This window comes from Rhea pennata, chromosome 6 (assembly GCF_028389875.1).
Source record: "Rhea pennata isolate bPtePen1 chromosome 6, bPtePen1.pri, whole genome shotgun sequence".
In the NCBI taxonomy this organism is placed as follows: Eukaryota; Metazoa; Chordata; class Aves; order Rheiformes; family Rheidae; genus Rhea; species Rhea pennata.
The window spans coordinates 36,654,887-36,668,704 of NC_084668.1; the positions used below are offsets into that span (position 1 = coordinate 36,654,887).

The 13,818-nt window shown below is 38.1% G+C and overlaps 1 protein-coding gene across 7 annotated transcripts in view; it reads right to left on the reverse strand.

Moving 5' to 3' along the window:
- Positions 1 to 13,818, reverse strand: part of NBEAL1 (neurobeachin like 1) — a 92,169-nt gene that overhangs the window by 53,081 nt on the left and 25,270 nt on the right. For all 7 annotated transcript variants that reach the window (XM_062578616.1, XM_062578621.1, XM_062578615.1 and 4 more), the window contains 6 exons: positions 13,332 to 13,413; positions 13,006 to 13,133; positions 10,862 to 10,944; positions 6,940 to 7,025; positions 5,005 to 5,311; positions 3,858 to 3,964 (listed from right to left, as the gene is read on the reverse strand). In XM_062578616.1, coding sequence (XP_062434600.1) covers positions 3,858 to 3,964; positions 5,005 to 5,311; positions 6,940 to 7,025; positions 10,862 to 10,944; positions 13,006 to 13,133; positions 13,332 to 13,413 — 793 coding nt within the window. The remainder of the gene's footprint in view (positions 1 to 3,857; positions 3,965 to 5,004; positions 5,312 to 6,939; positions 7,026 to 10,861; positions 10,945 to 13,005; positions 13,134 to 13,331; positions 13,414 to 13,818) is intronic.

The window sequence follows — 13,818 nt, forward strand, 5'->3', positions numbered from 1 at the left end:
TTCAACTTACTGCATAAGTTTAAAGAGGATGGTTAAGGTGAAGCACAGGAATCAATTTTCCTGTCATTGTGTCTTGACTTTGAGTGAAGCAAAATACAGGTTAAGTAGGTACCTGGTCCTCATTCATTTCTGTCAGTAATTTGTTGGCAAGGTCTTTTTCACTCTTGTCTGCCACTTTATTGTTAGCATTTAAAAACAGCTGTTAGAAACAGAGACAAGAATAATGGAAATTGCATTAAATAGTTACCTGCAGCCAAATCTGTGAAGGCTGCCTTGGATTTACATTTCACATAAAACTGAGTTCTCACATTGGTGAGACACAATCCTTCATTAATATTAGCCTTCTGTTAACTCTTACAATACTGAAGATTATGTTATTGCTATGTAGTAAATGCATTTTTCTTTTCCAGGATAAAATCAACCTATGTAATTGCTGAGACAAAGCAGCACACCTTGTTAGACGATGTACTGATCACTGGCTTGGCATTTGTGATTTCATTTACAAAAGCAACATGACAAGGAGGTCTTAAAAAAAGACAACAGTGAGGCATTAATAAAGAAGAGGATACAGATGCCTCACTGTTTTCCACTTATGTTTAATCTTAAATGAAGGCTGAAGACACCTTGACAGAACATCTGGAACAGCAACAGCAGAAAAATTTCTGGGGCACACAGCCTTTAACACAGGAGACAGAAGTCAAATATCTGTGCTATCACCCTAGTGGTCTGACAGGTTGGAAATAACTTTAAATTGAACATAAACACCACCTACACTGCATCCACACTTAAAGTACCCTGCATGTGGTGGCCAGATTCCTAGCTAGTACTTGAATTTGCAAGCCTAAAGCTCACTCAAGTATCTTCATATTCTATTGCAGTCTATTTGTATATACTTCAGATACCGTTTGATCAGGATTGAAATTTATCCTCTTCTGCATTATATGCTAAAGAGATGTTAAAAAGAAGTATTAATCAACACACTTTAAAAGTCCCTGCAAAAAAGGGGAAATATTCCCTTTCAGTAGGTAAAAACTAAGCATTTGCCAGTTTTTTCTCATATATTTTGTTACATTTTCTGTTAGGTGTTGTCTGTGAAGTTGGCCAACCTAAGAAATTACCTTCCATAAATAAGGGCAAACAGAAGACAACATTCAAAATATTACTTTGACTTACATATATGCAAAAGCACATACATAGAAACTCAAGTAATTTTGAAAGGCACGTTGCACTTAATACTGCACAATAGTTACAATATAGTCCAATGTTATAACATCAATAACTGGATGCAATAACATCAAACAGGAGCAAATGCAGACATGCAAAAGGAAAGCATACTTTTCAGAGGAGTTACTTCAGTTTTGGAAATGTATGTACTAAGGGGGGGGGGGGGAGAAACAAATTTTAAAGTGTTCATATGGCTTTAATTCTTTCTTAAAAAACTGCTCAGAAACATGTTTTCTTAACCAGGAATACTGCTGGAAGAAACTGTGCTTTGCTCAAAGTCTGATCTCTAAAAGAGTTCAATAGAGGAGACAGAAGACCTATAAAGCATCTAGCTAAATGGTTCTTAGCCTAGAACAAACCCCTGTAAAATACAGTCCCTCTTCTTGGATGTTAACAGCAGAAGGCAACGTTCAGACTACAAAGACTTAAGTGAGCAGTTTTGAAAAAGCTCTTGTGCAAATTTCTAAACCCTACTGTATAGTTTGTCCATAAGCCCTGAAACCATCAAAAATAAGATTTAAGTTTTAGAGGATTGCTAAATAGCACATGATTTTAAAGTATGACCAGAAGCACGCTTGAGTACCCCAAGTACTTTGGGATATCCATAGCAGAAATGGTATGTTTTTTCCTTTATCCCTCCTTTCCATGAAAGTCTTGCTCTCCAGATAGGCTGAAGATCCAGTAGCTTCCCAAGTTTCAGACGGAGGATGTTTGGACTCTCCTGCTATCTGTGGTGCTGCAGAACTTTAAAGAGCTTGCTGGTGAATCCAGCAGCAAGAAAGATTTTCACAGGTAAGGAAGAAGAGATTCGGAAATAGGAACCACTCCCCATGGCTACTCAGAAATCTTAATTCCATGGGCATATTCATCTCTGCAATGGCTTTCAAAGGAAAGAAGCTATAGTATACTGACAAGCTAAAATACAAACATAAACGTCCCCTCCAGCCATCCTTGGGGATATTTTGACCAAAAAATGTTAAAAAACACTATGCAGCAAACCAGCAGCATTGATACCCCATCAAGAAAATAATGTGAGACAAAAATATCTCACTAAACAAAACAAAAAAATAACACCCCACACTCAGAAGATCATATCTTACAACATCATTATGAAATACAGGCAGAATAAAAATGAAGAGAAGCTGTAAGAGAGTAAGTGGTGCTGCTTTCTTTAGTTCTAAATCCCATTTATTTAAATGACAGCAGAAGCAAAGTCATGAGCAGGTAAACATCTCATTACTTGATGTTTTAAGAAAAGAAGTTTCTTGTATAAGGTCAGTACCAAAACAGGCACAGATTCCCAAACAGAAGTAGAATGGTAAAGCCAAGTGTAAGGTATTTTCAACATAAGATTAAAAAAACCAAACACTATTCAAAACACTTCAAACTAGCATTCTGCCATTGATTATAACTACAATTAAGTCATAATTGAGGGGGGATCTTATCAAGGTGTCTAAGTACCTGAAGGGAGGATGTCGGGGGACAGGGACAAACTCTTTTCAGTTGTCCTGTGTGACAGGACAAGGGGCAACGGGCAGAAATTGAACCACAGGAAGTTCCCCCTGAACGTGAGGGGGAATTTCTTCACTGTGAGAGTGACGGAGCACTGGAGCAGGTTGCCCAGAGAGGCTGTGGAGTCTCCTTCTCTGGAGATCTTCAAGGCCCGCCTGGATGCAACCCTGTCTAACATGCTCTAGGTGACCCTGCTTGAGCAGGGAGGTTGGACTAGATGATCTCCAGAAGTCCCCGTACAACCTTACTGATTCTATGATCCAAACACATGCATTTTTAACGTATTATTGCATTGAAATATGTTCTAAAGTGATTTGATTCAAATTTAATACTGTAGCTAGCATTAAATTATCTATTATTAGTAGAGCTCAACCAACACGACACAAACAAATATAATATTCCGAGAGTTACACCTTATCTATATTTTTTTTGATGGGAAAGCACAAAGTTTACAAAGCTACAAGGCATTAGCTTACAAATTATGACCATCTGGGACTGAGAGGAAAATAGACTGCCTATGTACATTTATGTGAATGCTATATCCTACCTAGATGGAGAAGAACAATTCAAGAAGTGCATTTGCAACAGCCAGGGCTCATTTTTTACATCAGCTACACAGGACTTGCCATCAAATATTTTGAAATACTTAAAAGATTTTTTTTCAATTGAAAAAAATAAGTCTTTGAAAGTAGAATTCAGGTTTCCATCTGGCCACAGTTTTAAGCGACTTGCCAGCAATCCAGCAACAGCATATTTATAGAAAAAATACAGAAAAAAAGAAAAGGAGGGGAAGAAGGTGGGGTGATTCCTATAATCACCTTAAGTCTTAGGGACAAAACAGTGACTATAAAGGTATTTTTCTCAGAAGTCTCAGAGTGTACATTCATCACCTTATCACAAAGATGACAAGGAAAACTTCTACTTCATTAGAAAAAAAATGTGACCAATTCACACCTTCTGGATCTTTGATGGCATTAGTGGCTCTAACTAAGCCAGAGTTTTACTTCCTGCACATTAGCACTATCAAATGGAATCTAATGTAGAAGAAAAGGTTATTATACCTGCACTACTGCAAAGACGATAAACTTTAATTAAAGATATGCTGATAAAGGAAATCTTACCTTGCAGTTCTGTAGCAGTCGAATGAGATGCTCAAAGCAGTTACTGTTAAGGAAAATCGCTTGCAGAACAGGCCTATCTGTGCAGTCTAACATGCCTGTGATGGTGTCTACAAAAATCAAAACAGAACTGGCATCAGAGACAAAACACTTTGCAAATCCATCATGTGTCTGTCTTCATACTACATTTTGAAAAGAATTTTAAAAATAGTATATAGCAAACATGGGAAAAAAATAGCACAAACTACAAGCTCTAGAACTTTCAATCAGAAGTGATGTGCATTTTAGCACAGAGCACTAGCACTAAAGCTGAATATTTTGATGCAAATTATTATGTAGCATACTATATCTGGAGAAAAATTCAGCAACCAAGTATCTTTGACTACTCTGGGGCTTTTTTTTTTTTTTTAAAAAAAAAAAAGGTCATTGCCTTTTGCACCTACGTAAGCAGCAGGCTTTTTCACTTGCTTCCTCATCAAGTGATGTTTTTGCATCCTACAGCAGCCTTATATTTTGTTTTTTTTTTTCTTCTCTCTCTCTCTCTCTCTCTCTCTCTCTCTCTCTCTATCACCTCAGTATTTCTCTCCAGTTTTCTTGGAGGTTTGGGAAAGGAAATGAAATTATTTTTGCCATTCTAAACATCAAAGTTCAGGGGAGGCAGCAGGAGAGGAGAAGAGGAAACGTCAAATCCTGACCGCTTATCCAGTGACTTAGGATCTAAGGTTAAAACCATCATCTTTGGCCAAAGTTTACAGTAATGCCATCTGCAAAGTGAACAAATCACAAAATAGTCACCAGGTGCTATCTTCTTGCAAAACCTTCTTATCCTGCAATTATCAAGATATTGATGAGTGGCATTTTTTTGTTTGCTTGTTTTTAAAAAAAGAGACTGAAGAGGTGCTAGATTTGTTACTTCTTCCTATGCAGTCCTTGAACCCTGACAGACTGGTTAAATGCTTCCTTTTGTTTTTTGTAGCGAATCATTAGACAAGAACGTTCGAAGTAATGTCAATGAGAAATGTTTAAAATTTTTCGCTTGGATAGCAAAGAACATTTGGAAAACACTGTTGAATCACTAACATGATTCAATTGTTGCTTGTTTCTGAGTTACTACCAAGAGCTTAAAGGAACTGTACAGTTGGATACTCACTCAACATTTGGACCTGCAGTGCTATGAACTTCTTCTCCCACTGCCTACAACGCCTTGCATTAGGTAAGGCTGAATGGTCTGAATTAAGCAACTTGAAATAGTTCTCCAATATTGTACTAGTCTCCACTTGCCGCTGGTCAGAACTGCTGGTGAGAAGAATATGGACAACTTCTGTCAGGCACTTCAGAGTCAGCTCTGCCTTCCTGCTCACTTCCTCTGGATTCCTGTCATCCCAGTTGTCACAGTCTGCTAAAACACGCATCAAGACTTCCATGGTGGCAGGAGATACTGCTTGAAGAGCATTCCTCTAGAACCCATGGGGAAGAAAATGATTAAGTAAAAAAACAAAAACAAGAAAACCTCTTCAAACCAACAACTTTTATTTGATTCATCCAAATCATGCAAGATACGCTATTTTATCTGTCCCAGCTAATGCACAGTAATCATTAAACAGCTACTAAACCTTCTACTTGAATTATATTGATTGCTACAGATGAAACGCTGCTCATTTTATTCACTTAATTAGGCTTTCCTTTTCTAAGAGAATGCTTACAGAGAAGAGGAATTTTATAAAACTAATGTAACATATAAATGGATGTTATAACTTTTATTTAAGTGATATTTATTATAAGGCTGCCTCAGTAAACTCTGCCAGTTCTAAATAAATCTTCACTTGAGATTTCTTTTACAATCCCTCCTTCCACATAGCCAGACTCATAATACTTCAAACTTAAAAAAAATATATATATATATTTTATATATATATATAGCAAACGCTTGTCACAGCCCTAAGTACATTTCCCCCACCCTCCCTGTCTCGGGGGGCGGTTTGGCTGTCCGGGCTCCCAGCCACCGTCAATCAGGTACAGGTGTTCAGCTTTGAAGAGCTGCGAGAAGCCTCAGTAAGTGCTCCCTGCTCTTGGGAGCTGCATTTAAGCTGTCTCCCCCACCCTTGGTCTGTGTCTGAGCCATGCTGCAGCCATGCCCATGCCTGGCCATGTACCCTCTTGATCCTGACTCACATATTTGACAGCCTGACTTGACCTTGGACCTGCCTCATCACCATATGATGTGCCTTGCAACCACTGGACTCTTGGTTGACTCTGGTCACCTTCACTAGACTGAATCTTGACCCTGATGTCCCAACTGGACCTCCTGCCATGGTCTCAGGCTTTGTCTCTATGGGCTTGCCCAGTCATTCGGACCAGGTGATCCTGGCTTCTGTCACCATACCTGCTCTGCTCACCTTGTTCAGGTATGGTGAGGCTGCACCTCTTGTCAGTGCAGCTCACCACCTCTGCCTGTCAAGTTGTCATGTTTGACCTCGTGCTTGCTCTCCCTTGCAGAGCTGCACCTACCCTTGCTGCTCACTGACAGCACTGTAAGAATCACTCTTCTGAATTGTCAGAAATAACATCTACTTGCAACCAGGTTAAGTGGAACATTGCAAAAGCCAGCCAGACTGGATGCTGGCTTTACTGAATAAGAATTAGCATCTTTCAGAGATGCCCTTTTCTTCACATTCTTTCAAAGATGTCAAATTACTTCCAACCACAAAGACCCTGTGCCTCCCAGTGATATAACTTACTCCCCACATTGAGAAGCTAGATATATTTCAAGTGTTGATATAAAACTTGGGTCTTTGCAGGTGGAAATGTAAGCACATTCACATTTTTTATGATGTGAAAACATGACTAAGTTCACATGAATATTTTCATTGTAGGCAGCAGTTTTCCACTGCCGTTTGACCTAGCTTTTAGCATTTAGATACTACTGCACAGAATGGCCCCAAACTTCAAGCCAAACAAACAACTTGCCTATATTCAGCAATAAGTCTCTCATTTATGCATTTCACATAACCTGTAAGTTGCATATCTTAAATAGTGAACAAAGGTGGATGTTTCAGAAGCTGAACAGAATTTAGAACATCCTTACCTGACCACCAGCCACAATAGCTCCAAAAAGATGTAGCAAACAACATTTGAGGCTTTCCTTGAGATGTTCACTTTCTTGAAAACATTCTGATTGAAATAACGAAAAAGTAGCAGCATTCTTTATTTTGGTCATGGAAATTGCACAAAGTTTTCCTCTAAAAAATAGCTTAAACAATTAAAAATAAGTTCCAGTATTCCCTACCACCATACAAGTTTTAAACAAAATTTCAACTACATAATCTCTATCTTCTTTTACATAAGCTGAATCACAAACACAATTACAAAAACTTCATTTAAAAACATCAGTCCCAGTGTTATCAAAAAGTAACATAACAATACTGTGTTTATCAGGAATTCACAGGGCCAAAACTCAATCTTCCATAAAACAAGTTTCATGCAAGCTGACAAAACTACAGAGATGCAGCAATCATCGACCTGATCCATAATGTAAAATTATTCCATTTGGTCCACACTATTAAAAAAAATACATAAGAACATGCTAACATGCAAGCCGTAGACTTAACAGACATGACAAAAGGTTAGAAGCAGCTATGGCACAGAAAGGCTCATGCTATACCCAGTGCATATTGTCAAGAAAAACAGTGCCTGAACTTGCTCCCAAACTAAACCTTCCTGGGAAGTCTGTGCAGGTCTGTAGCCTTTCCAGCATAGGCTCTTTAAAAATAATTATTCCACATCTCTTCTTGTGTCATCTCTGAAGTAAATTACTTATAAACAGCCTCTGAAACTCTTCTTAGTAATAGATATTAACACAGATATTGTTGATATTGTTGAGTCTACAGTTACTGCTATAGCAAGTTAGCTGCAACTGAAACCACAAAGTATTATTTTACTTGAAATAACAATTGAAAAAAAACTCCCAGTAACGTTATAGGCTAGGACTGTTAATCACTTGTGAGGTTTTTTTTGAGACTTTTTATAGTCATTAAAATATTTTATAAAATTTTATAAAATATATATATATATATATATATATATATTATTTTATAAAAATTTTTATAGTCATTAAAATAAGAAAAACTTCAAAGGGGAAAAAAGCCTAAATGATCACAGTGTTAGTCCGCTGGTCCAAACACTCTCTTGACTTATAGCTCTGAACCTTTTGGGAAGCTTCAGATAAATTCAGTAGTGCAGTACTCAGCAGACAGTGGGAAAAAAGTCATTAGGTGGGTGGAGAGAAAAAACTCAAATTAGTGCTGCCATGGCAGGAAAGCCTAAAGCATAAGCACAACAGTTTTTTGTTCCGTTTCTTCTGCCAGTTGGTAAATCAGCAAATCTGCCAATCAATTCACATGCCCGTAGCTCAGTCACAGTATATGATAGCTAAGGGATTTAGGAGGAACCAGAGGGTTATGCAGGGGTAGCAAGTGGGGAGGAGAGCTCCTGTGGATGGCACTCCTCAATAGCAGCCATTCGAGTGAGTTTCCAGTGCTCTGGCACAAAGGCAATGGCATTTTACTGACCTCAACTATCTGTCCTTTTGGGCTACTGGTCTATTTTTCTATGCAGAGAAGGGCATCACAACAAACAGGTGGAAAGTTAGGTTTGCCATAGTAGAGGATAGAAGGCACAAACTCACAGAAACCAAATTCATGACTACCACCATGCTAGCAGTAAAATCTTCCTTTTTAATTTTAATTCTACATTATCTCTTCAGATGACATCTGACACTGAAGCCAAGCTGAGTTAGCAGCTAGCTGTAGACAAGGTTGATTTTCTTCTCACCCTACCTTTGCAGCCAATGCCCCGCTGCCTCCATCGCCTTGGCATCAGCCGAAACAGGAGTGAACTACATGGTGCTCAGCAGGGCTGGCAGAAAAACAACCGGACGTGCCACCTTTCCCTCTGTAATTCCTCCTCAAAAGTAATGTTTTGTTCACTCAGTTCCCTGAACAGCTAGCCACCAGATCAGCATAACTGGCAGGGGCAGCCTGCACTCTCCATGCCCTCACCACAGGGTATTATTTTATACAAAGTTTCTCCAAGGGTGGCAATACTTTCAGATAACCTTATTTTCTTTGTATTACCTTTCTTGAAATTCCTATTTGTTCTCCAGTTAACCAGGCTAAATCAATTACGACTCATATGCAGATTATTAATCTTAGCCTTGCAGAAAAAGTAACAGGAGCTAACTCTATCAGTCACTTAACCATCAATTGCCCTGCACAGGAAGCAAGGAAACATTCTCTTCTATTCGGGGAAGGTTAGTGGTAGTTCAGGAACAGGGTAACAGGACAACCCATTCCACCCCCCAGTCCCATGCAAGGAAACATTTTTTCCAGTTTGGCACAGCTCTTAAACATACAGTCAAGTCCCAGTTACAGATCTTTAGCGCCATTCTCAACATGGATGCAACCACTCTGAGAGCCGAGACTAACCGAGGAGAAAGCCAGCACAGCCTAGTCTCACGGGCAAATACCAGGGTGTGTGCACGTTTTTTAAATAAATAAATGCTATTCTATAAAATACCTTTTTGCTGCAAGTTCATAGGAGAAAACATACAAGAGAAACGCATAGAAAGCAGAAATCAACTATGCCTGACCAACACTTAAAAACATTGCCAGTATTTAGAAATAAACCCCTTAACCGGCACACCTCTGAATTTAAATTGTGCAGAACACAAATGCTAAAATGCCCTCTCCTAGGATATTTTGTTTGATGATCTAATACAACTTACATGAGAATGAGTATTCTTTCATCAGTATCAGCTGGAACTCTGAAGGACCACATAACTGTGTTAGCAAGCCTCTTTTACAGCAAAAAAGAATTAAAAGCTTGAACAGCAAGATATTAGGTGCCTACCTCCAAAGTTAAATCCTAGAAACCTATACCCAATTATGCTTTTCCTCAGCTGATCTGTCCTGTAAGAAGTTCTTGATATACACAGAAATAAACCTTAAGCATCACAAATGCGTGCTTTTAAAGAAGGAAAGCTCTCTCTTAGCTATCAGAATAAGTGCATGAAGTCACAGTGAACTCAGACATAGATTCTGCCAGAGTTTTTCCTGGTGGATTTGGGCCTAAGAAGTCTCTGCCACAGAAGCAAAAAGGAAACTTCACTCATTAATAGGAAGAACACTTATCCATCAGTAAATATATATTATTTCATATGATGCTAAGAGTATTTTAGCTTACGTATGTTTATACATTAAGGATACTCCAATCTTCCAGAGGATACTCCAGTGTCTATGCACAGTATGCAGAAGACATTGTCACACAAGTCTCTGCATACCAGTGCGTTAAAAGGCTGTTATCTAAGCTAGATATAAGTACAGAACATGGCCACACAAGTCCTCCTTTTCCACTCAGCCAATCTGCAACGGTAACAGTGCATGAACTCCAAAGCAGCAGTCACAATACTTTAACGATTTAACACTTTATGTTATGTCATTTTAATGACTAAATAGAGCAGTTTCCCAAATTATGGTCCAAGGAGCATTGGCTCACCATACCGTACTGAATTTCCTTGTTTCCAGTTGTCAAATCATATTTAGAGACAGAAATGCATGCACAGTTATCAATACGTTTGCTACAAGGATCTTGTGTGTAATTGCTATATGCACCAGAAAAAAAAAATGGCCATTCACAGAACCAACTCTAGTAAGTCACAGTAGGCACTGAAAAAAGAGTCTCGGGGAAAAAACAACAAAGAAACCAATCAACAAAAAAACCCCAGGCTTTCAAAGACCAAAATACCACAAATAAGGGGCAAAATGGTGATACTCAAAGCCAAATTTTAACATACAAAGCCAAACCAAGCAAATAAAGCAATCCATTCAGCCACAAAAGAAAGCAAGAGGCTTTTATATTTATCAGACATTCTTAGTGGAATGGAACTTGAAATCAGTGAGTTCATTACTGCAAAAATAATGATTTTTAAATATACCAACAATAATACTCACGGTAAAAGAAAGGGACAAATTCAACCGTGAGGGAAGCTGGCTTATACTTCTGTCTGCTCTTTTCAACTGTGCTAAGGATACGCCTGCAATTACATTAGAAAAGATACCCCAAAGAAATTAGATACAACATCTTTGTTTATGACTTATTCTTAAGAAGATACAGTCAATATCCACAAATTATCTTTTGTCCACAGGATTAAAAAAAGCACTTCATCCTGAGATAATGAATCACAGCTAATCCTGTGTTTACTGTTCCACTCCCAGAAATGCCTTAAAATTTTACAATACGGCTTAGGGGAAAAAAAAAAAAAAAAAAAAAAAAAAAAAAAGCTAACAATCTGTTATTTAGTCCTTGCTTACTGTAACTAATACATCAGCTGGCCTGCCAAATTTCTTCACCAAGCAATTTTAAATAGGCACAAAACATTATTATGAGTACCTTGTGGCAGAAGGAAAAGGCAGAAACCAACAAAAGCAACTGTGCGAAAAAATGATTCTACATTTTTAAACATTTTTTCAAAATTTTGTCAAAAATTTTTTCAAAAGACGCAAAATATTTAAACTGCTATCTTCAGAAACTTCTTTTGGCCTAATTCCACCTTTCCCCCCTGCCCCATTTTTGGCTTCCTTTTTCCATCACTTTAGAAGAATGGGTCAGTTTCTAAAAGGAGAAAGTAATGGAAAAAAGCTTCATGTTTTGTCAGCTACAGCCAAACTTCTGGTACGCCCTCTGGTTTAATTTTGTTTTCAACTCTAAACTGAATTAGCAAATGTTTGAATTTGCAATAGACACATCCAGACAATTCCAAAGAATATAAGTCTTTGGTGGTGTGATTATATTGATTTATTGTCAACTTCTACACCTTTCCTGAGCATGAACTCAATGATTTTGAGTACATACATACTACCTAAGATACAATGAGATGGGCTGACATTACCTACACTAAATCTGGAAGTAGTGTAGCAGTATGTTGGAGTGCCATGAATGAAAAGTGGTGTGAACTTGTATTCTCTTCTAGAAAGAGATCAGTTCTCATGTTGCACAAAACGACCAGAAGTTGTGCACCTTACATGCCACTTTGTGCATAACAATTCAAATTGTTAAAGGGAACAAAAAAAAAAAAAAAAAAAGTGTTGTTAATGACAGTCTCACAAGAACTGCAGCCCATGCAATATTATTGCATGCTACAGGTTTCCAGCTACAGAGAGATCTGGCAGCCAAGGCACACCACCACAGCTCATATGGCCTCTATGCTGAAGAGCCCTGAGGAACAACTTGCTGCACAAGTGCAGCACACCTCCACAGGATGTAAGTTGAGAGAATGGACCTAGGGTTTTACCAGACTAGGTAACATGAGATGCAGTCTCTCTGTGTGCATAGTTATTTGCACACACACATCCAGTATTTGGTGTACACTAAAATGGTGCTAATAGAAACAGAGGAACCAAAGGAAGAGCAGCTCTGAATGACAGCAGAAAGGAGCAAATAGGAACTTGAAGGCTTGCACACACAGAGCCAACAAATATGTTAACTGTATCCTACCAAATCACCTACCTTTAAGGGTCAGTGCAATGATTTGAGGCTAATAAGGGAGAACCATACATTAAAAAGATTGCTTAGTAGATTAAAAAGATCGTATAGTAAACAAGAGGTCTCTGAAGAGTCAGTTATAGCAGATAAAATGAATCATTAGCAGCTTCACAGAACAAGGCCTGTGCGTGAAATGACAGAAGTTCAGCTTCTCCAGAAAGCCAATTTCCTGGCTCCCTGCTCTCTTCACCTTTCAAAATCCCCCCAGAAGTTAGCTTTCCATTAAATGGAACAGGATACATCAGTATCCTGGTAAGTTTACATGCAACGAAGTTCAGTTTCAGGTGTGCCTGCTTTTTGACATTAATCATGGTAGTAAGCATTTTATTAATACTAAAGAATGTGTATTTAGTGAAAAAATCACTATCAAATCATGTTCAAGGCTACTCACTTTTACACTTGAAAAAAACAGCAAAAGAACATTTATGTAATTACATTTCATTGTATTTTGACACGGGGCAAAAATCACTCTGTCAGAAACCTTACGTAATTTGTTACGTATGCTTTGTTATCATAAAAAACAGTTTATGGTTCTGTACTCATTGACACATACCCTGCAATTCGCTGCCTCCAGTTTCGATATGGATCATAAAGACTTTCACAAAAAGCCAATGCATGTCTTACAAATTCTTCTATTGGGGTCTGATCTGCCACTTCTTTCTCTTTTGTTTTGCTTTTTAACTGAAGAGAAGAAAAAAAGTTGTGGTCAGAAGAATTCAAAAAGTTAAAAGTTAATCTTGATCTCCTCAGCAACAATTTTGGATCCTCAAATACTCTCTTGCACATCCTGCTGCACTTTTTAAAAAGAGGATCATATAAGCAGGGGCAGGGAATAGTAGACAGGAAATACAACAGATAAGAACTGTTAACTTCACATACCTGTTGAATGTATAATGTGGTCATGGTGATAACATGGTTAATGTACGAACACATCCCGATCTCCTCCACATTAGCCAAATTTCTGTGAAGACAACATAAAAACCACAGAAATGTACACAGCCTACTATTTGAGGCTAGTTCAAACAATGTTTGTTTTAGCATTCAGTTTAAAATGATACAGAAGTGTATCAGCATTTCAAAATTACTCCCCAAAAGACTAGATGCATTCAAATGTTTATTTCTATCACAGTAAAATACTACAAGTTTTCATCTAACAGGAAGACACAAGTACAGCCAAAACCCCAGGCTCTGTGCTGTAGACCAATTTTAACTGGAATTTGGGGTTTCAGAGGTTAAGCAGATTCCCAGGCACTTTGAAAAGAGAGCTCAACAACTGCATCTGATAAAGACAGTGACTTCCATTTCTCCCACATTACTAGAGCATCACAGGGAGATGGATATCATAGCTCTAAACAGCTTCTAAAGC